Source organism: Pelophylax lessonae, assembly GCF_965119305.1.
Source record: "Pelophylax lessonae genome assembly, chromosome: 3".
NCBI classification, from domain to species: domain Eukaryota; kingdom Metazoa; phylum Chordata; class Amphibia; order Anura; family Ranidae; genus Pelophylax; species Pelophylax lessonae.
In genome coordinates, this window is record NC_138770.1 from 531415145 (window position 1) to 531441639 (window position 26495).

At 45.9% G+C, this 26495-nt stretch overlaps 1 protein-coding gene across 1 annotated transcript in view; it reads left to right on the forward strand.

Moving 5' to 3' along the window:
• AHCTF1 (AT-hook containing transcription factor 1) overlaps nucleotides 1-26495 on the forward strand; it is a 310501-nt gene that overhangs the window by 18340 nt on the left and 265666 nt on the right. Inside the window, exon 2 of the mRNA XM_082252084.1 lies at nucleotides 8546-8675. Coding sequence (XP_082108210.1) covers nucleotides 8555-8675 — 121 coding nt within the window. The 5' untranslated portion in view covers nucleotides 8546-8554. The remainder of the gene's footprint in view (nucleotides 1-8545; nucleotides 8676-26495) is intronic.

Below are 26495 nucleotides of genomic sequence, written 5' to 3' on the forward strand. Positions count from 1 at the left end.
AGATGGAGCAGGAAGAAAGCGCTGTGGCAGCTGCTGACACAGCGGGAGACATGAGTGGTCAGCAGAGTGCAGTAAAGCCAGGGGGTTCCCGGCGGCCCGTCATCTACTCTGCTGGTGCAGGCCAAGGGAGGCAGCAGCCCGGCTCAGGGACGTTGGGGCTCCAGACTGAGTGTTTTCCTGACAATGAGCAACCTGCGCCAGTAGCTTGGCAGAGGTTGGCCACAGAAGGCGGAGGAAGGAGAGCAGGCACTGGAGGTGGAGCCGCCGCCCGTGCCATCTGGAGCCAGGGGACAGAGAGAGAGAGAGCTCTTTGCCACAACCACCAATTTCTCCTCTGCTGCAGAAAGGAAAGAAGTACCTGAGCTCTGATACCTGGGGAGGATTAGATCAATGCAGCTGCTGATGTGGGGGAAGGGTATAATCTCCCAGGTAAGATCTGATGGGGGTAGAGGAGTGTCCATACCTGATTTATACCATTTTGGGGGTAAGGAGATGTCTGACAGGCGCTTGCACCTTTTCTGTCTGCTGATCTGGGCTGGGGGGGGGGGGGGGGTGGGGGATGGCCAGCTCCACCTGCACCTTACCCTTACCCTGACCATACCTACACACCTGAGATCTCCTCTCTGCTCCTGAGCATTATACACAGCACATGAAACCTGGGGCAACAGTTATATACCCAATGTATACCTTAAAATAAAAGGCTGCAGGAGGCCAATCGGAGCCTCAAGCCTAGTACACACAAGCAGTTTTTTTTATTCAACCCCGCGGGTTGAATGAAAAAAAAAAAACTCGGAAGCTTTCAAGGAGCTCGCTGTACTAACTTTTTAATGTTAGTGCAGCAATCTCCCCGCAGAGCTATTGTTCTGACAGGGGGACAGCTTCTGGCTAAATACTAGAAGGGGTTTTGTCGTTAAAAAGAAACAATTGTTAGGTAAAAAAAAAAAAAACTCGCTCTTGCGTTTTTTTTTTTTTTTTTGTTTCTCTTTTTGCCATCCTGTTTTACAGTTGCTGGCTTTGATGGCCTGGCTGTTGAGAGCCAGGTGCTAAAGGACAGGGGCTTGTCTGGCTCGGTGATTCCAAACATGTTGAAGGCGAGGAAATCTTCATCTCAAAAGCTTTATCAGATGTGGAAAGGCGTACATTTTCCTGGTGTGCGGTTCGCGGAGTCCATCTGCTTTCCTTTTCGGTGGCTCAGATTATAGCTTTTTTTTTTTCTCCAATGGGGTTGAATCAGAAACTGGCCTTAAGCCCTGTGAAAGGCCAAGTGTCTGCCTTGGCAGTCTTTTTTTTTTTTTTTTTCCAAAGACCTTTTGGCTTCCCATTCATTGGGGCGTACATGCCTTCTGAAGGTTCATCTTTTTACTCCGCCTGTAAGTTCTCCTCTGTCACCATGGGATTTGAACCTGGTTCTGTCGGATCTTCAAAATCTCCCTTTGAAAACATATGGGAGGTCCCTTCTCTTACGCGGTCACAAAAGGTGGCTTTTTTGGTAGCTATCACCTCTGCTCGCAGGGTGTCGGATTTGGCGGCTTTGTCTTGTTCTCTCTATCTGGTGGTTCACTGGAATAAGGTGGTCCTGTGACCATGGCCGCCGTTCCTCCCAAGGGTTGTCTCTGATTTCCATTTGAATAAGGATATTGTGTTGCTGTCCTTATGTCCCAGGCCAGCTCATCTCAGGGCATTTGCCTGTTATACTCCTGCAGGATGTTCGAGCTATTTGGCAGCCACTGAGTCCCTTCGGGGGTCAGGCTCTTTGTGATTACAGATGGACCCTGGAAGGGGACTCCTGCTTCCTCCATGCTACCTTTTCCAGATGGATCAGACAGTGACCCAGGCTTATTTGCTTACAGGTCGGGTTTCCCCCATTCCCTGTGATGGCCCATTCTATTCGGGGCACTTGGTGCTTCTTGGGTATTCTGTCATCAGGCATCAGTGGCGCGGTGTGTGCATGGCGGCCACTTGGTCATCGGTGTGTACATTTTCAAAGTTTTACAACATGGATATTTTGGCTTGTGCGTTGCCTCCTTTTCGCCGCAAAGATTTTGTGGGCTGTGATTTTAGATATTTCTCTCTTGAGGGTGTATTTCAGGTTGGGCTCCTGTTCTAGTTGAGCTACTACCTGGATTGTCTTGTGTTTTAGCTTTGGGTTTGTTATTCCCACCCCTTTTGTTCGACACTGCTTTGCAATGTCCCTATGGCACATGTGTCAAACACAAGGCCTGTGGGCCGAATCTGGCCCTCCAGGCCATTTCATGTGGCCCTCGCACCTCTCCTACAGCTGCAGGAGAGCTCCAGCCCTCCTTCAGACCCTGTGCTTTTTGCTTTCCAGCAATGCCTCCAGCTTTTTCCCAGCAGCTGCACAAGGTGAGGGTGTTGCACTGTAATGTAAGGGAGGGTGGGGGATTCAACTTCTGATGGTGGGGAGGCTCCTGACATCTTATGTTAGGGTAGGTGATGCTCTGAACATCTAGTCTTACAGATACAACCAGCCCTTTTGAGGGCAATCATATTGCTGATTCGGCCCTTGATTAAATGGAGTTTGCCACCCCTGCGCCTATGGTAAAGAGTATGGAGCAGTGTCTGTCAATGAACGGAAGAGAAAATAGGATTTTTGTACTCACCGTTAAATCCTTTCTCTCTGAAGTAATTTAAGGACACAGCACAGACTCACCCCTCCAAGGAGTTTATATGCTTCTGTTACTGCTTGTTCCAGACTGAGTATCGCCAAGCAGAGAGGGGGGTTATGCCAGCTGAGGACGGCCCACATGGCGTAGCCAAGCTTTTCTTGTCTGCCTATTCCTACTCCTGTGGAGGGCAGCAATAATCCTATGGTGAAGAATTTTGGAGTGGTGTCTGTCAATGAACTCAGGACTTTTGTACTCACAGTAAAATCCTTCTATTCCCCCCCCCCCCCCTCCTAAAGTGGAGTTACCCTTTAAGAGACCAGAGCTCTGGGTTAATATCTGCAAGTTGCTGGGTGGGGCCTCTATTCGTTGCACTTGTTTTTCATCATATTGCGCAGATTCTCTATTGGATTGTGATCTGGGAAATCTGGAGGCCAAGTCCAACACCTCAAACGATTCTTGTTCCATTTATGCAGGGTGCATTTTTGCTAAGAGGTCACTGCCATCAAGGAATACAATTTCCATGAGGGGGCTGTTTACTTGGTCAGCAACAGTGTTTAGTTGGGTAGTATGTGTCCAGGTAGCATCCACCTCCATATTATTTTTTTTTTTTTTTTATTTCAGCATGTACACATACTTTTGGTCAAGTACGCACCGATACCAAGTATGTCTGTCTGAATCGCATGCAATTTTCCATTCTGCTTTGTGTGTGTGTGTTTAGAGGGGAAAAGTACCATCTAGTAGGCAGATTAAAAAAAATGTTAGAACTCACAGTACATATATGGCCACATGCAAAGTAATCCTACAAACAGTAGGTGTCCGTCTTATGCCGATGATGGGGTCACTGGAGAAGTTCTGGGACCGTGTGGGTATATGGTGGAAGTTAGGTCTGCTTGAGGGCAGACCGTCTCTACATCTCCAGCCCTGTGAGCACCTACAGCAGCCTGCTTTATTCCCCTGCTATCAGCATGAATTGCTTCTGACAAGTTTTCCTGACACCATGAGAAAGTTGGCAGGGGAGGGATATCCAGTTGATTGACAGCTCCAGCTCTGTTACTGAGTAAAGGGGGGAGGGGTCTCTTCTCTCCAATCGGCTGTCAGAGTTCTCCTCACTGAACTCTGCAGTGTGTAATTTCAACTCTCTGCCCCCCCCCCTTTTTTTTTTTTTTTTTTTCCTCTTCTGGAGGCTCAGACAAAGTTTGGATGTTGAACGAATGTAGAGATGTGAAAACTGTAGATGGTACAACTTATGTAGGATGATTTAATCAATCTTTGTGTATCAACTGAGGCCAGTCACTCCACTTGGTAAATGTAAGGGTTTACAACTTGGGACCGTGCTATAGCTGAATGATGGCTACAGCGCATCGGGTCAGTACTGGGAGGACGTCATATGATGTCCTCTCTTGAATGCGCCCGTTGCGGCGCTCTGTGATCAGTGTCTTCCGGACACAGCTGATCACAGATTGGGGAAAGAGCCAATCAGCGGCTCTTTACCACGTGATCAGCTGTGTCACGCTGCTGTGTGGCAGCGTGGGAACAGAAGAGCTGATAACCGGCTTGTGTGAAAGGGACATCTAAACTGATAAGCAGGGCACTGATCAGTACAGTCCCAACAGTGACCATCAGTGCAGCCTTACACCCTGTTCCAAATATTATGCAAATTCTATTTAAGTGTCACAAAGATTAAATATTTTGTTTCAGTTTAACTCCTGGATGGCATTGTGTCTCAGGGCTCTTTTGATCACTGAAAACAATCTCTGACTCCTGTGATAATTAGATTGCCAGGTGAGCCCAATTTAAGGAAAAACTACTAAAGGAGGGTGTTCCACATTATTAAGCAGAGCACCATTTTCATGTAATATGGGGAAGAAAGGATCTCTCTGCTGCAGAAAGAGTGAAATAGTTCAATGCCTTGGACGAGGTAAAAAAAAAAAGATATTTCACGAAAACGTAAGCGTGATCATCACACCATTAAGAGATTTGTGGCTGATGCAGAGCACAGGCGGGTTTGTGCAGATAAAGGCACATTGAGGAAGATTTCTGCCAGATCCATGCATCGGATTAAGAGAGCAGCTGCTAAAATACCATTACATGGCACCAAACCAATATTTGAAGCTGCTGGTGCCTCTGGAGTCCCACGGACATCAAGGTGTAGAGTCCTCCAGAGTCTTGCAACTGTGCATAAACATTCTATTTGGCCACCACTAACCAATACTCGCAAGCAGAAACAGCTGCATTGTGCAGAAAAATACATGAAAACTAATTTTCAAAAAGTCCTGTTTACTGATGAGTGCCGTGTAACCCTGGATGTTCCAGATGGATGTACTGGATGGTTGGTGGATGGCCACCCTGTTACAACAAGGCTGCGACATCCGCAAGGTGGTAGAGTCATGTTTTAGGCTGGAATCATGGGAAGAGAGCTGGTCGGCCACTTTAGGGTCCCCGAAGATGTAAAGATGACCTCTGCAAAATGTGGAGTTTTTGACTGACCACTTTCTTCCCTGGTACGGAAGGCTTTCCGTAATAAAATACTCTTCTTCATGCATGATAGGGGTGTTGAATTTAATCGTAGCATCGATGCATCACGATTTCGGCCACCCGCGATTCTGCATCGATGCTGCGACCCGCTTTAATCGATGGCCTAATGACGTCATGAAGTGCCGCCCCCTCCCTCTCCGCACAACGATGGCTCTTTAAAATTTGTAGCCACGCTTTTCCCGCCTCCCACTGACGTCATCCCAAGCCGCCCGGCGTCGCTGCAAGAGGAGACACTAGGAGCGAGTGTCCCTGACTGTTGGAGAGAATGAGATGGACTACGGTGTGCACTGTTCATGTTTACACAGGACTGATCCCTCCAGTAAGCCGACACTGCACTCCGCTAATCACATGCAGTGAGACACTTCCCGATCAGCAGCTGCACAGAATGGTAAATGTCTCACTGCCTGTGATTACTGGAGTGCAGTGTCTGCTTCCTGGCGGGATTGGGCACGTGAGGACTGTCATCTCTACTCTCGGACACTCTTCCCCCCCCCCCCCCCCCCCGCTCCCAACATGCGCGCTGGTCCTCCTCCTCCAGCGAGTGTCTGTCCTGACCGTCCTCCAGCAAGTGTCCATGTCCATCCTCCTCACACAGGCCTCTGTGGGCAGAGGGAGACCCCCTAGTGAGCGTCCCGGACCCCAACTCCCAGTCCTCCTTGGCTCAGGCGTCTGCAGTGACTGTCATCATCACTCATCACTGATCGGGTACTAATTTAAGTCTTCAAATACTATTGCAAATGTTGACATGACACTGCCAGGGGGAGCGGCAGAGCCAGGTGAGGGGGCGGACATGGGGAGCACACTGAGGGAGAGGGGGAGCCGGACTATCCATTATGGTCACAGCACCGGAGATTCTCCAACCCGGATATCCCTGAGGAGACCCCCATCCAATGCCATGTATATAATGTATATCACATCCCTGAGGAGACCTCCATACACCAGTGTATGGGGGTCTCCTCAGGGATGTGATATATACATGGCGGTGTATGGGGGTCTCCGCAGGGATGTGATGTATACATGGAGGTGTATGGGGGTCTCCTCAGGAATGTGATATATACATGGCAGTGTATGGGGGTCTCCTCAGGGATGTGATATATACATGGCGGTGTATGGGGGTCTCCTCAGGGATGTGATATATACATGGTGGCGTATGGAGGTCTCCTCAGGGATGTGATATATACATGGCGGTGTATGGGGGTCTCCTCAGGGATGTGATATATACATGGTGGCGTATGGAGGTCTCCTCAGGGATGTGATATATACATGGTGGTGTAACACCTCCATGTATATATCCCATCCCTGAGGAGACCCCCATACACCGCCATGTATATATCACATCCTGGATATACCTGAGGAGACCGCCATGTATATATCACATCCCGGATATCCCTGAGGAGACCTCCATACACCGCCATGTATTTATCACATCCCTGAGGATACCTCCTATATGTTTGCAGTGCACTATGGGCTGGGCATGGGCATTGGGCAGTTATCGTGATGCATCGCGGAATCAAATCGCTGTCCTAATAATCGTAATCTAATTGAATCGTGAGGTAAGTGAAGATGCGCAGCCCTAATGCATGACAATGCACCCTCTCATGCTGCAAAGAATACCTCTGCATCAATGGCTGCTATGGGGATAAAAGGGGAGAAAGTAATAGTGTGGTCTCCATCCTTCCCTGACCTCAATCCTATTGAGAACCTTTGGAGCATCCTCAAGCAAAAGATCTATGAGGGTGGGAGGCAGTTTACATCTAAACAGCAGCTCTGGGAGGCTATTCTGACATCTTGCAAACAAATTCATGCAGAAACTGTCCAAAAACTCACAAGTCCAATATATTTTAAGTTTGAAATGGCTTTTGATTTCAGTAAATATGCTACAAACACAACAAATGACAATTTTCAGTTCTTTACAACCTATAGGTGTTTTAATATTTTACTGTGCTTAATAATTTGGAACAGTACTTTGTAAGTTTTTTTTATGTTTAAAAAAAAAAAATACTGTTATTAGGAGGTTTGTTCAATAAAATTTGAATGCTCTTAATAGTTGATAACATGTAAATTATGCTGACTGTTTACATCAATTATTTAGGTGAATGAGAAAAATATAATTTGCATATTTATTTGGAACATGGTGTATAAGCGCACTGAAGGAGAATAGTTATCTGTTGGCAAAAACATTTTTAACTATGAAAAACTTTCACATTTTTTTTTCGTCTTTATTTTTTGCTAAAGGGAAATAAAAACCCAGTGGTATGTGTTTTAAAAAAAATAAAAAATAGAAAAAATTTTGTGTACAGTGTTGCATAACCGCACAATTGTTATTAAAAGTGTGACAGTGCGGAAAATTGGCCGGGGCAGGAAGGGCAGAAGAATTGAACAGGGAAACAGTATGCCAGATTCTAATGGGATTTGGGAATGTTTGATTTCCGCAGAGATGGTGCTTTGAATTTTGATGAAAGTTCGGAAAGAATGTCATCTTTATCCATTCCTTTGAAAAATGCAGATGTGTTCACCTTGCCTGAGGAAAGCACTCGTATATTGTCCACAGCTCAAAGCCATGCTAGTGTTTCCTTCTTTTTTTTTTTTTTGAGCACAAGGTTTATGTTTCACTAGGAGTTCATAGAACATGGTACAACGATCAACCAACATTGTTACTTGGAAATTCTGAAAAGGTTACAGAAATCTGTTCGGAGGAAAAGACCAGAACTCTGGCCTGACAAGTGGATTCTCCACCACTACAATGCTCCTGGTTTAGAAATCCATTCTGAAATTTAACAGCCAGTATATTCACCTGACTTGGCAACTTGCATCTTTTGGCTTTTTCCAATATTAGAGGAACTGAAGTCCCGCTGTAAAAAAAAAAAAAACTTAGCAGGCAGGCTTTTATTGCAGAAGAGAAATGCACTTTCTTCTGCAATAAAATGCCCCTACCTGCTCGCCATCTAAGCATGCATGCTCAGCGTACAGGTCTAAGTACCGTCATCTTCCTCTGGTCAATAAAGGGGTTCCACGCCATTGCCAGCCTGTTGGACAGGTGAGTATGGAGACTTTATTTCCACTTTTAAAAAAATGCCTTAAATAGACACAGAACTAAAGACATCCAGCATGCTGCGATAAAGCTACTGCGCAGCTTTTCGGAAAACGAATTCCAGGTATGTTTCCGGCAGTGGCACAGTCTAGAAAAGTGCATCGCTTCACAAGGGGACCACTTTGAAGGTGACTACAGCCACTAGGGTATAGATAAGCAAACTTTAAACATTCCATCCGGGAAATAAATTGTCACACTTCTTCGTACTGTTAGATTGATCACATTAATCAATTTAGTGATTGCATTTGTTATTTGCTGCTTGTTTACAATCTGGTATTTTTGTGGCTTTTAGGCAAAAAAGATGCAAAATCTGTCTGCACAAGTAACCAGTGAGTTTCTGCAATTTCCTGATGCAACTGTAAAAGCACTTCAGGAAGATGATATACAGTTGGATTCTGTTCTTCGGGCAAAATTTGCAACAGGTATGTTTAACATCTTTCTGTGGATTCTACAGTATATTTTATATGTACTACTAAAATGTAATAAATGTTAGTATAACTTACTTTAAAATTCAGTTCTATCTTAGAAGGGTGAACACAGCCTGCCTTAGAAGATTTTGAAAAGAATTGTGGTAAGATTAACAATCGGATCAAGTCATCTCCCAGAATATTCCCTGCAGTTGGTGTAGATCTTGGCTGTTCCCTTTTGGACTGGCTTTAAAGTGATTTTTAAACGTAATATTGTTTTCTCTTTTGTTCATTGACGGACGCAGTTCTCTGATCCATATCAGTAGGGCTATACTGCCCCCTACAGGCGTAGGATACTAGGCAGAAAAAAAGTTCTGGCTACGCCTATGGGCAGTCCCGGAGGGTACACCCCCTCTCTTCCTGCATACGATGTCCGTTTTTTAATCTGCCTTGTCAGGAGTAAGGACCTAGTTCCTTGCTGGGATCTTTGGTCCTGGCATAAAAGTGTTTTTTTTATGTAGATTTTTTTTTTTGCTAGCCTTTTTTCCCCAGAATTGTTTCCTGTGAGATCCTCAAGCAACTATGCTGGGCTGGGTGACGGGCTGGCTCTCTATATCCAGTGGTCACCCCAGTCTGGCCAGCGAGCGCGTACAGGCCTTACTCTGCACTGGGTCCGCCGCGACATAGTCCCACTGGACGACGACTTGCCCTGCGAGTTAAACGTTTCGCCAGGACGCACAAGACAAGGTTTAGGCCTATGTCACAGCGTTCCTATTTGGCAGACAGCCCCCCCACTTAGGTGGTGTGGGGGCCTGTTAGGAGATGGCGCCCGCCTGTGTTCCTGGTATGGTGAGTAAGCGTAGCCCCCCCTTCCCTGGGTGATTTTTGGGGTGGACGTGGGCCCCCTCCCTGGGATTTTTGGACCCTCACACTCCTGGGTTTCTCTGTCCTGTTGTGACCCCCCCCCCCCTCAAGAGTAAGGGCCTTCACCACATCGACTGTCCCCAAGGGACGAGAAGCTGTTTGTGAGCCGAAAGGGGGGGGACCCCGTCTGCGATCAAGTCCTTCAAGACTTCCTCGAGTGGTTCAAAACGACCCTGCTCTAGCGAACAAGAGATCATTGTTTTTTTTTTTCAGACCTGCGGACAAGGCCTTCTCGACCTGAAGGTGCGTCCTCACCCATTCTTTGAACTGCGGCTGGCCCGGTTCCCAGGCAGCTGGGTTCAGGAGGTCTTGCGGTCCGGTTGCAAGGTCGAGTTTCGATCCGTTTTTCTTTTTCAGTCAATGTAAGGCTGTCCCTGGATATATGGATATATGGATATATATATATATATATATATATATATATATATATATATCTATCTCTCAAAGATTCTGGAGAATAGAAAAAAGTGATCCTGCGGCAAATCCGCTGCTGGGACCACTTTTATGAGAGAGAGAGGACCGCCCACCTAGTAGAAACAAATACCGGGGTTACTTAGCTACCTAAAGTATCGATGTCTAACTGCGGCAGGCGGTCCGGAAGTGGTTAAAGAAGTGTGGAAATACACTATGTCTTCATTCCGGTCACGTGACTCCCGGCCACTATTCTAGTCCGATCCAGGGCGACAGCAGGAGGGGGGGGGGCCGAGAACCCCTTCTGATGTCAGCCGGGGAGGTCACATGACCGCTGTGCTATCCACTTAGCCCCACCTGCTGTAGCCTTTAGATCAGAGAAAGCGTGGCAGGAGGTCACTAACCAGGTAGAACAGATTGAAGATAAGGTACCATAGTTTTTCTTAAGAAATGTGTGTAAGTTTTCCCCAAAAAAAAATTACAAAAAAGAAAATACCATAAAATGACAGGCCCACATCCGCTCCCCTGTTCTGTGGGGTGTTCGGATGGAAATGGGCCATCTGTCCATTTCCATCCGATCTGCTAGAAAATTCATCTGTTTTTAAGTGGATCGGATGCAGGTGGGTGTAAACTAGTGGCGCACCGAAATTTCGCAACCAAAATTTTCGCCCGAAAATGGGTTAAAAATGCCGAAATTAGCGATGGCGGGCGCAGTTCAGGTTTCAAGTCTCGCCTCTGGCCGGCGGCCCGCCTCCCGGTTACTACTACAACTGTGTGCATGAATGAACTGACACTCCGGGCGGGCGAGCGACTGCTAATGGCTATAACTATGTGATCCCTTCACTTCCGTTTCAGCCGGGTATCTTCTCTGACACGGAAGTGAAGGGACCACATAGTTATAGCTATTAGCGGCTGCTCGCCCGCCCGGAGTGTCAGTTCATGCACACAGTTGTAGTGGCATCACAGGGAGGCCGGCCAGAGGCGGTACTTTTGAAAGGGTACACTGGAGGAGCGGGGGGAGTTTGCCTGTGACATGGAAGTGCCGACAAGGGGGGAGGGGGTTTCGGGGTGGCTGAGGCAAGGTTACCATTGGTATTAGTATTATGCAGCATGAGGGGTTAATGTATTGACACTGCTGGTCACTGATGCATTAGTGACCGACCAGTTGGTTATTTAACCCCTTTGTGCTGCATTAGTGCAACCAGTGTTAACACTGATACTGGTTGCACTAATGCAACACAAAGGGGTTAATTAACTCCCACTGGTTGGTCACTATTGCATCAGTGACCAGCAGTGGCAATACATTAACCCCCTCATGCTGCATAATTGCCATTGGGTATTAAATTAACCAGATATTACCAACAGCGCATGTCTAGAAAAAAAAAAATAAAGTATCTGTGGTGGGTGGTCTATTGGGTCATCAGAGTACATTGGAGAATTGTACACTGCACACGGCGCTGTGCACAGACAACGTTATCTGGGTGCACAGGTAGAGGGGAGGCCGCTGATTGGCTGGAAGGAGAAACCCAGGACCACGCGGACGGATGGGACCCCGCTGGACATCTATTGCTAACCTCTACTGACCCACTTGCCGTAAGGTATTGGGGGTCAACACCTTACGGTGAGTTTGAATTGCCTACACTATATTGCACTAGCACGGAGGGTGACACCACTACTGCACTATTGGAAATTCTCATCTGACCGTTTTTTTATTGGACTTTAATACTGTATTGCTTGGACTACAGGTGTATGTCTCTGCCTGTTTGTGGCGTATGCCCCTGTTCTATCTATTTTTAAAATAATTTGGGGGAAAAAAGTCGGTTTCGGTTTTCGGCAAGGGCATCCTGCATTTTCGGTTTCGGCTCAGAATTTTCATTTTGGTGCATCCCTAGTGTAAACGGACACATGCCATTTAAATCAGCCCCTCCATATAAAACAGTGGGGGGTTCGATTGGGCCCACTTGAAAAACGGCCAGGCAGACCCGATTGGTCTGCTTTGGAGAAAGGGGCCTAAGGCTTTCACACCGGGCATACATGGCGTACCTTTACAGGGATACACAGATGTTCTGTGTATCCCTGTTCAGGCAGTCCCATTGATGTAATTTGGGATGTAGCAACTGCACTAACAGAGCCGTCACTCCCAATTTGATATCCATGTAAGTCCGTGTGCATGTCCTTGAGCTCACATTGTCTGCGTTCGGGGTCGTGCACCCATACCCTCATGGATGTCAAGATTGGGAATAGCAGCTATGCCTGTGCAGCCATTGCATCCCAATTGACATAAATAGGACTTCCTGAACACCTGTGCATCCCTGGGCGGGTAAGCATGGCCCTCCATGAGCGAACATTTAAGTAGTAATATTTAGCAGGGATTTTGCAAAGTTATGTTGTGTTTTATGTGCACTATTAATTATAGTGTATTCTTAGTAAAAATAGCAATATGATGAACATTTGCGCAATTATTGCGGGGCCCAAAAAATCAGTAGAAAATGATTTATTTTTCTTCAGGTCATGTGTTTTCAGAAAATGTCTGGTTTGAGGGCTGGGTCAAACTTGTGTTCACACCCATGCAATTTGATTTCTGTCCGAAATCACAGTTCGCACTGCGATCTGCAAACCGATCTGGGGGTGTCTTTAACTTTGTATTGACACCTGCAGTAGTTCGCAGAGGCCAGTGTGAACTGCCGGCGATTCAAGTGCGTTGCTGGAACCCGCACTGGATTCGCAGGGTTTCACGCATCGCACCAGTGGGAATCGCCTGAGGGGACTTTTCAAATTCTGGAAGCGAAGTGAAAAAGGGTAATAACCTCCTGGATGTTTAGCGTAAATTGTTTCTATTTACAGGTTTGCGTATATTCAGTTTTCACCATTTCACAAAAGGGTACAATTTAAAATGTACAAAACATTGTTCAAATTATTAAACTCAATACAGTTTTTTTTAATTTTTTTTATTAGGGATGCACCGATCTGATATTAGGTTTGGGTATCTGCGCCGATATGGCCAGAATAGCTGGATCGGTAAAATTAACCGGTTGCCGACCGCCGCACGACTATATACTGCGGCGGTCAGCCCCGGCCAGGCAGAGTGACGTATCGGTACGTCACTCGCCTGTCACTGACTTGCGAGCCTATCGCGGGCGGGCGCGCGCCCGCCGAGGCGCGCGCCCGCCGCGGCTCGTTCACAGACAAGTCAGTGCGTGTGACCGGCGGACTCGATGTCCGCCAGTCACACTGCGATCGCTCCTGTGAAGGGAGAAAGACAGAGCAGCTTGTGTAAACAAGCTGCCTGTCAGTTCTCCCTGTGTAAAAGTGAAGATCTGTCCGTTCTACTATGTAGAACGGTTGATCTTTGCTTTTACACCAATAGGAATGTCCCTACACAGTTAGAATCACGCCCCTAGGACACACTTAACCCCTCCCTGTCCAATAAAGTTAACCCCTTCCCTGCCAGTGTCATTTTTGCAGTAACAGTGCATATGTATAGCACTGATTACTGCAGTAATGTCACTGGTACCCCCAAAAGTGTCAAAAATGTCAGTCAAGGGTCCGATCTGTCCGCCGCAATGTCGCAGTACCGAAAAAAAAATCGCAGATCGCCGCCATTACGCGTTAAAAAAAAAAACACCAAAAATGACAAAAATCTTTCCCTTTGTTAGTAAACGCAATAACTTTTGCGCAAACCAATCAAAATACGCTTTTTTTTTTTTTTTTTTTTACCAAACATAGGTAGCATAAAACAAATTGGCTGAAAAATGTTAAAAAATTTTGATTTTTACTTTTTTTTTTTGGGGAATTTCATATAAAAAAATGTGAAAAATATTGTTGTTTTTGCAAAATTTACGCTCTTTTTTTGTTTATAGCGCGTGATCAAAAAATCGCACAGGTGATCAAATACCACCAAAAGAAAGCTCTGTTTGTGGGAAAAAAAGGACGTCAAATTTGTTTAGGTACAGCGTCGCACGACCGCGCAATTGTCCGTTAAAGTCACGCAGTAAAAAATCGCAAAAAAACCCCTGGTCCTTTAGCAGCCAAATCCTCCGGGGCTTAAGTGGTTAACAGATCCACGGGCTGATCCAGTTTTGCTCTCAACATAGCTGTGAGGGAGCAGAGAACAGCTGTCAAAAAAAAAAAAAAAAGCCTTCTGCAAATGCCTGTCAGTCTCCCAGTTAAGTAAACACAATGAATACAATGTATCTTTTGATTCCTGCCGGAGGAGGGAAGTTTAACCTCTTAAATGCACAATTGTTATAGGTATCTGCCGATACCGATCCGGAATTATTATTTTGTTATAAGCTCACAAAACAGTACTTCCGGATTGGACTCGGGATCGGTGATTTCACAAAGCAAAAGATTGGGACCAAAAAAGTCGGATCGGTGCATCCCTATTTTTTGTTTAGTATGAATTCTGAACATTTTGCCATGTATGAATCCACTATTAATGATTTTAGTGTATTTTTAGCGAAAATATTGGTTTGATAAACATTTGCGCAAATATTGCGGTGCCTTAATTAGTAGCACCTTCTTTTTATTCTACTCGCCATGCTTTCAGAAAATATATCTTTTTAAAAACTCTGAAAGCTGAAAGTGAAAATCAAAAACCTCCAGATTTTTAGAGAAATCTGGTTATTTATAGTTTGGTGTAAGTCCATTTTTTTTTTTTTCTTACCATTTCGCAAAAAGGTGCAATCAAAAATTTACAAATAGTGGTTGGTTATTACCTCAATGCAGGTTAGCTTTTATACACATCTCTCTTTCGTGGAGTTTTCCTTTGAGGTGGTTGTCTTTATGCCCCAACCATATACTGGCTGGTAAGAAGCAAACCGGAACAGGTGGTGGGACATAGACAAACTCGATCTGTTTATAGGTTGCCGTCTGAATCGCACTCCCCATCTATCTATATTGCATCACTTGGACTATACTGGTTATTGCCACTTTTATTTGGACTGCAGATATTTTGCACCTGTTACTTTTGCACTTTTTGTCTTGCACTAGGTTTCGGTTTGGGAAACCTTTGTAAGGCACCTTTTGCACTTTAAGGCACTTTTTGCAAATACCGATACTTTGTATATTGGTTTTTGATTTGTGTCAATCACTGTATATTGTCTGTCATAAAAATACATCTTACCATTTAGCGCACCAGACTACATTTCACTAGCTTTTATATTTAGCAGGAATTTTGTATAATGTGCTGTTTTTATCTACTAACAATGATTTTTAGTGTATTTTTTCAGCAAAAATATTGTTTTGGATAAACCTTTGCCCAAATATATCAGTGCCCCAAAAATCAGTTGCATCTTATTTCTATGCTACTGATCATGTGCTTTAAAGCGGAGTTCCGGGCACAAAAACTATATATTTTTTTTTTTTTTGTGCCCGTCCGCTAGTTCAGCCTAACCTGAAAAGGAATTGGATAGTTAGATTTTTTTTTTTTCAAAACTCACCTTGTAATTGACTATCGTAAATACTCACCTCAGGGTACTTCCTCCCTCGGAGCCGCGGCTCACCCCGTCACTTCCTGCACCGGCCCCGCTCATCGCTTCCGGGCGATGCCGCATTCCCCTGCTAAACGGCTTCGGGGCATGCCCAGAAGCTGTTTAGGAATGCGGCGCCGCGCCGGAAGTAACGAGAGGGGCCGGTGCGGCGCATTCTGGGAGAAGAAGACGCGGAAGAAGACGCAGAAGAGGACCGCGCCGGCTTCAGCTGCCCACGAGAGATGGAAACGCTGTGGAAGAAATTTTATAAGTAAGTATTTCTTCTAAAAGGTAAGTGCGAACCGGGACAGATCAGAGGCTAGCCATTGTGGAATGTGCTAGCCCTGACTGTCCCGGGGGTATGTTCATTAAAAAATGACATCTTTGCCCGGAACTCCGCTTTAACAAACCTGAAAGCTGTAAGGGAAAAATAAAAAAGCGAAGGAAGAATTGCAAAAATGGCCTGGCCAGCTAAGTTTAAAAGTGGAGCACAGGGCCTGGCAGTAAAACGGTTAAGTAACCAAACTTATCTGATTGCAAGAATAAAAGCATTAAACAGATGCAGGAGATAAGGTATTTAGAGGCATCGTTTTACACTAACACCTACACAGTGTAGGATGGCTTCATAAGAGAAGGGCTGGTAGTAATATTTAACTTTACTATTAATAGCAGGGAGAGGATAGAGAGGAGAGCAGCAGAATGAGAGGCATGTACACCGACCACAGTAATCAGGGCAGCCATTATTACCGTTGTCAGCACACCAAAGGAGATACAGGAACCGGGAGGATCAACCAGTTTTTGCGCTTGGAGGGGGACGGGTTAGACAGCACAAGTACTGGGGGGAGGGAGAGAGTCAGGACCAGGCAGGATCAAACGGGTATAAAAATAAAAGCACTATGCAACAGCTTGCACAATAAAGGGACAGGACCCTTTTTTTTTCTTTTTGGGCTAACAACCACTTTAAATCCCATTGATTCCATTACTAAGCTCCTTAGAGTTACAGTTGGGACTGAGGTTGCTGAGGGCCTGGAAACCTTACATTTTGGTAAATTAAACACTATACCCTGCTTATAATTTGTTGCAAAAAATCAGGTCAGAACCCTGCAGCAGGTCAAAGGGTTCACAGCTTTAGACTCCTTGCAGAGAGCTAGAGAAACTTACCTGTGACAAATATTTAGTAATTTAAAGTTGCATAACTTTTTTCCACTCTCCAATCTGAGTTTATGCTTCCCTCATACATGCTATTTTATCATCTACAACTTCGGCATGCGATTAGGGCCCAAAAAGATGTTTATTGGTGGATACACAGCCCCACTCCTATTTTCAACTACATGTATGAGGTAACTTCCTACAAGGGGGTTTATCTCTTGCAGCTACGCTGCCTAAAATGTTCCTCTCAGATTGTACCCACAGGGTGCTATCCCAATGGAAATGGGACGTTTGGACTTTTGAAGAGGAACAATGGAAGGAGCACGCACAGTGGTTCTGTAATGTTGCCCAACAACTGTCTTTGCTATATTTCTCTTACGTCCTCTGACAGACGCAGCCTCTTCCAAGTTTTTATCACTATTGGGTAATGGCACCCTCTGCAGGAGCAGGCTAGGTAGTGAAACGTCATAAAGCTTTAAATAGACACACCTTTGAGGGCTGTCCCTCTAGACATTACCCTCAGACACGTAGAGCTTAATAAACAGTTTCTTGCTGCCTTGCTCCTACCTTGCTGGGAGCTCGGAAGGCTACCTCCAAGAATATTTATCATCGTACCTGGAAGGCCTACATTGCCTGGTGTGAGTCACACATGGGTTTCACCCTCGCTCCTTTTTTGGTGGCGAGGGTGTTGGCTTTTTTGCAGAAAGGTGTGGAACAGCGTTTGGCGTTGGGCACGATAAAAGGTCAGGTGTCGGCCATGGCCATTTTCTTACAGCGCCCCTTGGCGACTAATTCCCTGATTCGCACCTTTATTCAAGGGGTGCGTCATCTGGATCCTCCAAGGAGGGCTCCTTTGCCTCCGTAGAATTTGAATATCGTTTTGTCCATTTTGCAACGACCTCCCTTTGAAAATATCAGAGAAATCTCTCTGCCTTTGTTATCCCAGAAGGTTGCCTTTCTGGTGGCTCTCACCTCTGCTAGCAGAGTGTCTGAATTGGTGGCTGTCCTGCCGTTCGCCTTATCTGGTCGTTAATAGGGACAGGGTTGTTCTGCGACCCAACCAGTCTTTTCTCCCTGAGGTGGTGTCTGCCTTTTCACCTCAATGAAGATTTTGTTTTGCCTTCGCTTTGTTCGAAGCCTAAGCATCCCTAGGAATTTGCTCTGCATTCGTTGGATGGGGTTCGGGTGATCAGGGTTTACCTGTCGACCATGGAATCCTTTTGGAAGTCTGATTCCCTGTTTGTCCTTCCTGAGGGACCTCGGAAGGGTTCGACTGTGACCATTTCTAAATGGATCAGACCGACTATTCAGGCCTATTCACTCAAGGGTCAGGTGCCTCCTTTCCCTGTGAGGGCACATTCTACTAGAGCCGCGAGTGCCTCTTGGGCTTTTCGCCATCAGGCTTCTGTGGCTCAGGTGTGTAAAGCGGCAACCTGGTCGTCTGTGCACACGTTTTCAAAATTCTACAAGATTGATGTGATGGCGTCCTCGGATGCTTCCTTTGGCCGCAAAGTTTTGAGCGCTGCGACTTGTTGGAGACCGGTTTCTTTCTCTTCTTGGGGTGAATTTTTGTTCTGGGGTTAGCTCCTGTTGTGGTTGAGCTTCTGTTGCCCTGCTGGCTGAGTTTTTTTGTTCTTGCCTTGTTGACCATTTTGTTGGTTGCGTCTTTTCCCACCCCTCACACCTGCACTGCTTTGGGACGTCCCAGTAGTGATGAAACTTGGAAGAGGCTGCGTCTGTCAGAGGACGTAAGAAAATAGAATTTTTGTAAGAACTTACCGTAAAATTATTTTCTTGGAGTCCTCTGACACAGCCCCCACCCCTCTATTTTGGGGTTGTTTGTCTTCCTGTACTGCTTGCTACGAAACTGATTAGTAAGCTCTGTGTCTGAGGGTAATGTCTAGAGGGACACCCTGTAAAAGGTGTGTCTAGTTAAAGCTTTTTTTAATAGAAGTTTCACTACCTAGCCTGCTCCTGCAGAGGGCGCCATTACCCAATAGTGATGAAACTTGGAAGAGGCTGCGTCTGTTAGAGGACTTAGAGAAAATAATTTTACGGTAAGTAAGCAAAAATTCTATTTTACGCTTACCTGTCCACTATACACCAGCTAGACTAGCAAGAATGGGAGTGCACAATGATCCCACCTGCACTCGTTGCATGATAGATTGGGATCTGATTCACGTTCTATAGCCATGCCCAAAACTTCATGTTTACTGGAAAGAGGTAATGGGTGTTATTTACTGTCTTCAGAATATAGAGGACCCTAAACAATGTTTGCTGGGTATCATAGAGGACTTTCCTGTGGAAGAGGCCTCCAAACGAGCTATAGCTAAAACCCATTTTCTCTAGCGCTCATCGACAGACGTAGTCCTCGGTGATACACCACCTTCGGGTTATGTTACCTCCGCAGGAGCAGGACTAGACAGGAAATTAAAAAGCTCTGGCCACACCCCAGGGGCAGTCCCAGAGGGTATATCCTCTCTCTCTCTGCCTCAGCAAATCAGTTATTTTCTGTCTAGTTAGGAGTAAGGACCTAGATACCTTGCTGGGATCTTAGGTCCTGGCAAGAATTTTTTTCTAAAAAGGATTTTTAGACAGCTTTTTTTCTCCAGTGTTCCTGTGAGATCTTCAAGCAAGAAAGCTGAACTGGGCGACGGGCTGGATGTTGAGATCCGGTGGTCACCCCAGTTCAGCCTACGAGCGCGTGCAGGCCATAGCTCCGCGCTGGGTCGGCCGCGACAAAGTCCCATTAAAAGGACTGAACCCGCGAGTTAAACGTCTCGCTGAAACGCCAAAGACCATGAGTCACGGCGTCCGTATCGGTCGACAGCCCTCCCGCCCCGGTGGAGAGGGGTACTGTCAGGAGTTGGTGCCCGCCTGGTTCCGGTATGGTGAGTAGTATGTTCCCCCTTTTTCCCTGACGGGTTTTGTGGTGAACGCGGGCCCCTCTCTGTATGGTAAGAAAGAGTTCTTTCTATCCTATAACATGTCACAAATCCTCCTACTTTGAGTGTGATTTTATGTGTACAAAAAGCCAGGAGGCTTGGTTTGGGAGCTAACAATCTATTGTATACATGTTTTAAAGATGTAATCTGTGGCATTCTGGGAATCTTATGGGTTAAGTATAAGCTACCTACCAGTCAGAAGCCACGGACATGTAGACTGCCTTCCAAATCAGATCTCCAGCTATTAGCAGGCCTCCCGAACGGCCATGCGGTCCGCCAGGGCCGGTACCGCCAACCACGCCATATCCCCATGCAGAGAGAGTGTTGTGTGCCCTGCAGCACACCGCTAGTCAGCACAGGCCGCCGCCATTTTTTTTTGCTGGATCGCACGAGCCGCCATTTTGGCGTAGCCTCGTGTCTCCAGCATGGGGGCGGCCATGTTTGAGGTGATCCTACACCTCGTGGAGCTTGGGGGAGGCGCCGGAAGGCGTGCAGAGGGGCGGAGCCGCCTCCCTTCTTCCTGGGCAGCCAGCCAAAAGACTTCCTGTTTGTCAGGACAGCGCTGTAAGCTGTTGCAGTTTAACTCTGAGCATCAAGTGGTGAGCCTGGGGGTCTATCTCTCTCTCTCTCGATCGATAGGGATCCCTAGCAGGTAACACTAAGGGGCTTTTTTGTGGCGCTGGGGGTCAGAAAAAAGAAAAAAAAAAAAAAAAAAGTTTTTTTCTTTTGAATTATATTATCCAGGAAGTAACTGGAGTTATCATGGACCCTGCCACACATATTCCCCCACCTGTTTCCCTCGAGGGGGCCTCGGGACCCGCCGGTGCACAGAGTATAGAATCATTTACAGCAATCTTGGAGTCTATGGTGGCTCGGGTGGAGGCGGCCTGTCAGGGACGGGGGTCAAGGAAGCGACCCCCGCCTACCCCTATACCATCTGACACCTCTGATTCAGATTCAGAGATGGTCACGGCAGTTGCAGGTTCCTCTGCAAAGGCTGTTATCCCAGGTAAAGCCCCCTCAGACAGTGAGGAGGACGCTTCTTCTCCTGCTATAATTCAGGAAGAAGCATTGGTGGACGCACTAGTTGTGGCAGTGCAAGAAACCTTAAAACTTAAGGCTTTACCGGCAGAGGCAACTGAAACAGAGAGGCCTTTCGGTACTAATAAGCCCATCAAGATGGCGAAGGCTTTTCCGGTACCTAAATGTTTTGGTAATCAGATTAAAGGAGAATGGGAGCATTCTAAACGTACCTTTACTATTTCCAAGCGTATTGCTAGACGCTATCCGTTTGAGGAATCCATCATTAAGAAATGGACGGTACCACCAGTCGTGGATCCGCCTATTTCCAGGCTGAATAAAGCCACGGTTATTCCAGTGGAGGACACTTCGTCCTTTAAGGATCCGGTGGATCGAAAGATAGAAGCAGAGTCCCGCACTATCTTTTCTCTGATAGGGTCAGCATTTAGACCAGTAATTGTTATTGGTCTAGTTTCCCAGACACTTACGGAATGGGCGAAAATGGTACGCCAAGATCTTAGGGGAAAAGATATTCCCCAGGAGACATCTGATTTGGTGGAACAGATCATACAAGGGCTACGGTTTATCTGTGACGCAGCCTTGAACACAACTCCCTTATTAGGGCATGCATCTAAGTTAGCAGTGATCCTCAGACGTGTGCTGTGGTTAAAATGCTGGTCAGCTGACCTAGGTTCCAAAAAGACCTTGACCAATCTCCCTTTTCAGGGGAATCGTCTATTTGGGGCCAACCTAGATGAAATCATTAAGGATGCCACTGGGGGCAAGAGCACTTTCTTGCCACAGGCTGCAAAAACTAAGGGACCTCGCAACAAGCGAGGACCTTTCTTTACCGCCCATAAAGGGCGCCCGGCTGGTACTAGCGGGAAAGGCAAGACTCCTCCAGGAGGATTCAAGAAGGGCTGGTCGGACAAGCAGAGGACCAACCCAGCCAAACCCGAAGCAAAGGAGTACACAGCCTGAAGGTGCGCCCCCACCCGGTTTCAGGGTGGGGGGACGTTTTCACCGGTATTCAGGACATCAGATCGAGCATCTACCACTACTACCGGTGCGATTCTTCCCTTCCAACATTTAAGTACCACAGGAAGCGGTAGTTACCGTTCCCTGAATAGATCTTTTCCTTTACCCTTTCCTAAGATTAGTCCCGATACCTCACAGGAATCGGATCTGGTTGACCAGATAGGCCAAGTAGCCTCTAGTCGGGTGACTTCGGTCCCTGAGGTTCAACCAGAAAAGATCACCCTTCCTGATAACTATCAGGTATCTGATAAATGTGTGGAAACAGAAAACGACCAGATTTTCTCGGATGGTCGGGGCCAGATAGTTCTAGGGACGCCTGGTTCAGATCCAATCAGCGCTAGTGGTCCTAGAGATTCTAGGCTGGCCTCCTCAAGCCGGCCTGGCCGACTTGGACATGCTAGTCGCAGACGTTCCGTGGGAACTTCGTCTCAGGGAGTGTCTGTGGTCTCAAGGACCAATTTACCATCATGCTTTACAGTCGCTGGGTTTAATGGCCTGGCCATTGAGACCCAAGTACTGAAGGACAGAGGTTTGTCTACTTCTGTCATTCCTACCCTTATTAAAGCAAGGAAAGCGACTTCCAGCAAAGTCTATTATCACACATGGAAGACTTATATTGCGTGGTGCGAATCTTTAGGATTTCCTCCACGTACCTATTCGGTGTCTCGAATATTGGCCTTTTTGCAACAAGGGGTTGAGCAGAAGTTAGCCTTGAGCACCATCAAGGGTCAAGTTTCAGCATTAGCAATCTTCTTTCAGAAGCCGTTAGCTACCAAATCCTTGGTGCGGAATTTCATCCAGGGGGTGCGGCACCTGGCTCCTCCAGTCCGCGCGCCCTTACCGCCCTGGGATCTTAATTTGGTTTTGTCGGTTCTACAGAAACCTCCCTTTGAAAACATCAGGGAGATTCCCTTGCTTACTTTATCCCAGAAGGTGGCCTTCTTGGTGGCTATTACTTCTGCTCGCAGGGTGTCAGAACTGGCTGCATTATCATGCCAGTCCCCATACCTAGTGATTCATAGGGATAAGGTAGTACTTCATCCTAAGCCATCTTTTCTTCCTAAGGTGGTTTCAGATTTTCATCTGAATGAAGATATTGTACTACCTTCCTTGTGTCCTCAGCCCAAGCATCATCGGGAACATGCGTTGCATTCCTTAGATGTGGTTCGGGCAATCAGGGTATACCTGAAAGCTACGGAATCATTCCGTAAGACGGATTCACTTTTTGTGATCACGGATGGCCCCAGAAAGGGTTTGCCTGCATCTGCCGCGACCATTGCCAAATGGATTAGACAGACGGTGGTACAGGCTTATTCTATTAAGGGTCAGAGTCCTCCGTTCCCTGTTAGGGCGCACTCCACTCGAGCGCTCAGTACTTCCTGGGCCTTTCGCCATCAGGCGTCAGTGGTCCAGGTATGTAAGGCGGCCACCTGGTCGTCGGTACATACCTTTACAAAATTCTATAAAATTGATGTGACGGCATCGGCGGATGCCTCATTTGGCCGCAAGGTTTTGCAGGCCGCAATTTGAGGAGACCGGTGGTCTACCTCGAGGGTTTTTTTCTGTTTGAAAATTTTTTTTTGTTGAGTCTCATCATTAAGGATGAGCATTGTAAACTTCTAGTTGGCACCGGTTGGGCCTTCTAGATTGGGATTTGATTTCCATTTTCCCACCCCTCAGTTGTGATACTGCTCTGGGATGTCCCGAAGGTGGTGTATCACCGAGGACTACGTCTGTCGATGAGCGCTAGAGAAAAATGGATTTTTGTAAAATCTTACCGTAAAATCCTTTTCTCTTAGCTCATCGACAGACGTAGTCCCCGCCCCTCTATTTTGGAGTTGGGTTGGGTTAAATTCTCTAAGCACTGCTTTTTCACATAACTGATTTGCTGAGGCAGAGAGAGAGAGGATATACCCTCTGGGACTGCCCCTGGGGTGTGGCCAGAGCTTTTTAATTTCCTGTCTAGTCCTGCTCCTGCGGAGGTAACATAACCCGAAGGTGGTGTATCACCGAGGACTACGTCTGTCGATGAGCTAAGAGAAAAGGATTTTACGGTAAGATTTTACAAAAATCCATTTTTTAAGGCCCAAAAATTGATTCTGAGGCACTGGAAGTCTATGGAACACACACACACACACACACACACACACACACACACACACACACACACACACACACACACACACACACACACACACACTAAAGGAATGGTTAGTTCAAATGGGTAACATCATAAGATTAGAAAAATATATATTTACCAACACAGGGGCAACTTTAGGAAATATAACAAGCTTTGCGCTTAGATGTCCCTGGCTTAGCACTGGTGGATCTTGTTCTGCATCGGATGTATAACCGTGGTGCTGCAGAATTGACATCTGTACTGAGGCTCTCAATGCAACTTCCTACATGCCTGATTGTTTAGGATGATGATCCTATCTGTAATGTTTTTTTAACAAAAAAAAAGCGTCAAAACTGTATTGCTCATGGAACCTGTAATGTTTTATATCTGGTAAATGAAAGTCCTTTTTGAGATGAGAAAAAAAAATTAGGGAATCCCTGGCTGTCACCAGAACTAGTCTTTGTTGGAAGATATCCCCACCATGTCCCATTGGTTCTGGGGGTGATTCAAAATTTGAGAGATTCTTTCACGTTCGTAAACAGGACTACTAGAGAGGGTGAATCTCCAAAAAGGGGCGCACAGGTAGCCATAAAACATGAGATGTTCTAACCCCTCTCCACTCTATCCAAAACTTTAAAAGCAAAACAATGTATATTTTGTTGTTTTCAGTACAGTATTGGGATAATATGTAAACTAGAGCGTACAGTACGGTTAGGGCGGAGCTACTGGCGTAACACGATAAATTCCACTGATTGGTTGACAGGAAAACGTCAATGCTCACATCAAACAAAAGCACAAAACAAACAGTTTCGTGTGAACCCTGCATGGCCCCTGGCGGTCCCAATTGCAGTGGAAACGCTCACCTGAATAGGCCGGACCATTCTAACCCTTCCAAACTGTACGGACCCGAACCGTTCCGCTCAGTGGAAACGAGGCATTAGAGTTTGAATTTGGTAAATGTCATCAGACTTGGATCAAATTTTTTATTTAACCGGTTAAGGACCACCCGCCGCAGTTGCATTGCAGCAGGCAGCCCATCCTGCGCGAGATGACGTAGGTATACGTCGATCACGCGCGCAGCTAGGGGGCGAGCCTGTGCCACCTGCAGCACGCTCCCGCCCACACTCGGCAGCGGGGACTCTGATGCACGGGGCAGGCGGCTCAGATTGTTCCCCGCTGAGAGAGGACGGGCAGCCGTTTTAAACACAGCTGACTGTTCTTCTATCTGGAATGAGCAGAGTGCCTGTGATCCTTCTTTGTAGAATCGCAGGTCTGTGTTCATTTCATAAGCCCCGCCCCCTTACAGTTAGAATCACTCCCCTAGGCTCACAATTAACCCCTTTATCACCCAGTGTTAACCCCTTCCCTGCCATTGTCGTCATTACAGTAACAGTGCATATTTTTAGCACTGATTACTGTAGTAATGTCAGGGGTCCGATCTGTCCGCCGCAATGTCGCAGTCCCACTAACAATTGCGGATCGCTGCCATTAACAGTAAAAAAAAAGACTAATCTTTCCTGTCATATGTAGACGTGATACCTTTTGCGCAAACCAATCAAAATACGCTTATTGCAATTTTTTTTTTTTTTTAACCAAAAATATGTAGCAGAAAACAAATTGGCCTAAAATGCTACATTTTTGATTTTTTTTTTTTTTTTTTTTGTAATGTTGTATAGAAAGTGAAAAATATTGTGTTTTTTTTTTTTTGCGCAAAAAAAAAAAAAAATTGTAGAGGTGATAAAATACCACCAAAAGAAAGCTCGATTTGTGGGGAAAAAAGGACCTCAATTTTATTTAGATACAGCGTCATACGACCGCACAATTGTCCATTAAAGTAATACAGTGCCAATTTGCAAAATATGGCCTGGTCATTAAGGGGGCAAATCCGTCTGGTTCAGAAGTGGTCAAAGAAAAAGAAATTGGACTCTTTTGCTCAATTTTTGAGCTAGAACTGTGATATATTCTGTATGACAGACTTCCTTGTCATTGGCAGGTGGCTTGATAAAAGCTCCCTGCGCCTGTTATAACTTAAGCTGGTCATACAGAAACAATGCCTTCCTTAAAAAAAAAAAAAAAACTTAGTAACGTTTGTTCGATTTTATAATTGTTAGTGGGGTGAAATTGAGGTTTTCGACCACAGTGGCGAAAAACTTGAAGGAGCAGAATAGAAAACTTCTTGGTCAAAGGATTTTCCCAGACAGTGCATGTGGTTTTTATTCAGAAATTACATTACTTTTAAAGCAATGTTAAAAGCGAGTGAAATTTTCAAACGACCTTATTTAATTCAGCGAAATGTACAAAGATTTGTATAAATTATTCTCGTCTAAAAATCGATACGTGTTTGGCCAGCATAAGGATCGGTTCACACCTCTGCAGTTTACATTTCATCTGTTTCTGCAGTGATTTTTTGCACACGTGATTTTGCTGCGATTTGCGGTTTTTTTTTTTATTTTTTTTTTTCTGGGGCCAATTTGTTGGTCAGTTTAAATGCAAATTGCCTCAAAAACACGCTACGTGCTCTTCTGCAGCTTCTCCATTGAAGTATATTGAACCAAAAACCAAGAAAAGCACCCTTTTGCTTTGGAAAAAAGTCCTGGACCCTTTCCTAATGCGTTGCGGCTGAAAAAAAGCATAGATGTGAACCTCTCACATAGGAATCCATGTTAAATGAACTATAGTGCGTTTCTGCAAAAGCACCAAAAAACCCATAGGTGTGAACCCAAGGCCTAAGATGTTTAGTAGCAGCAGCGTGCTTTTT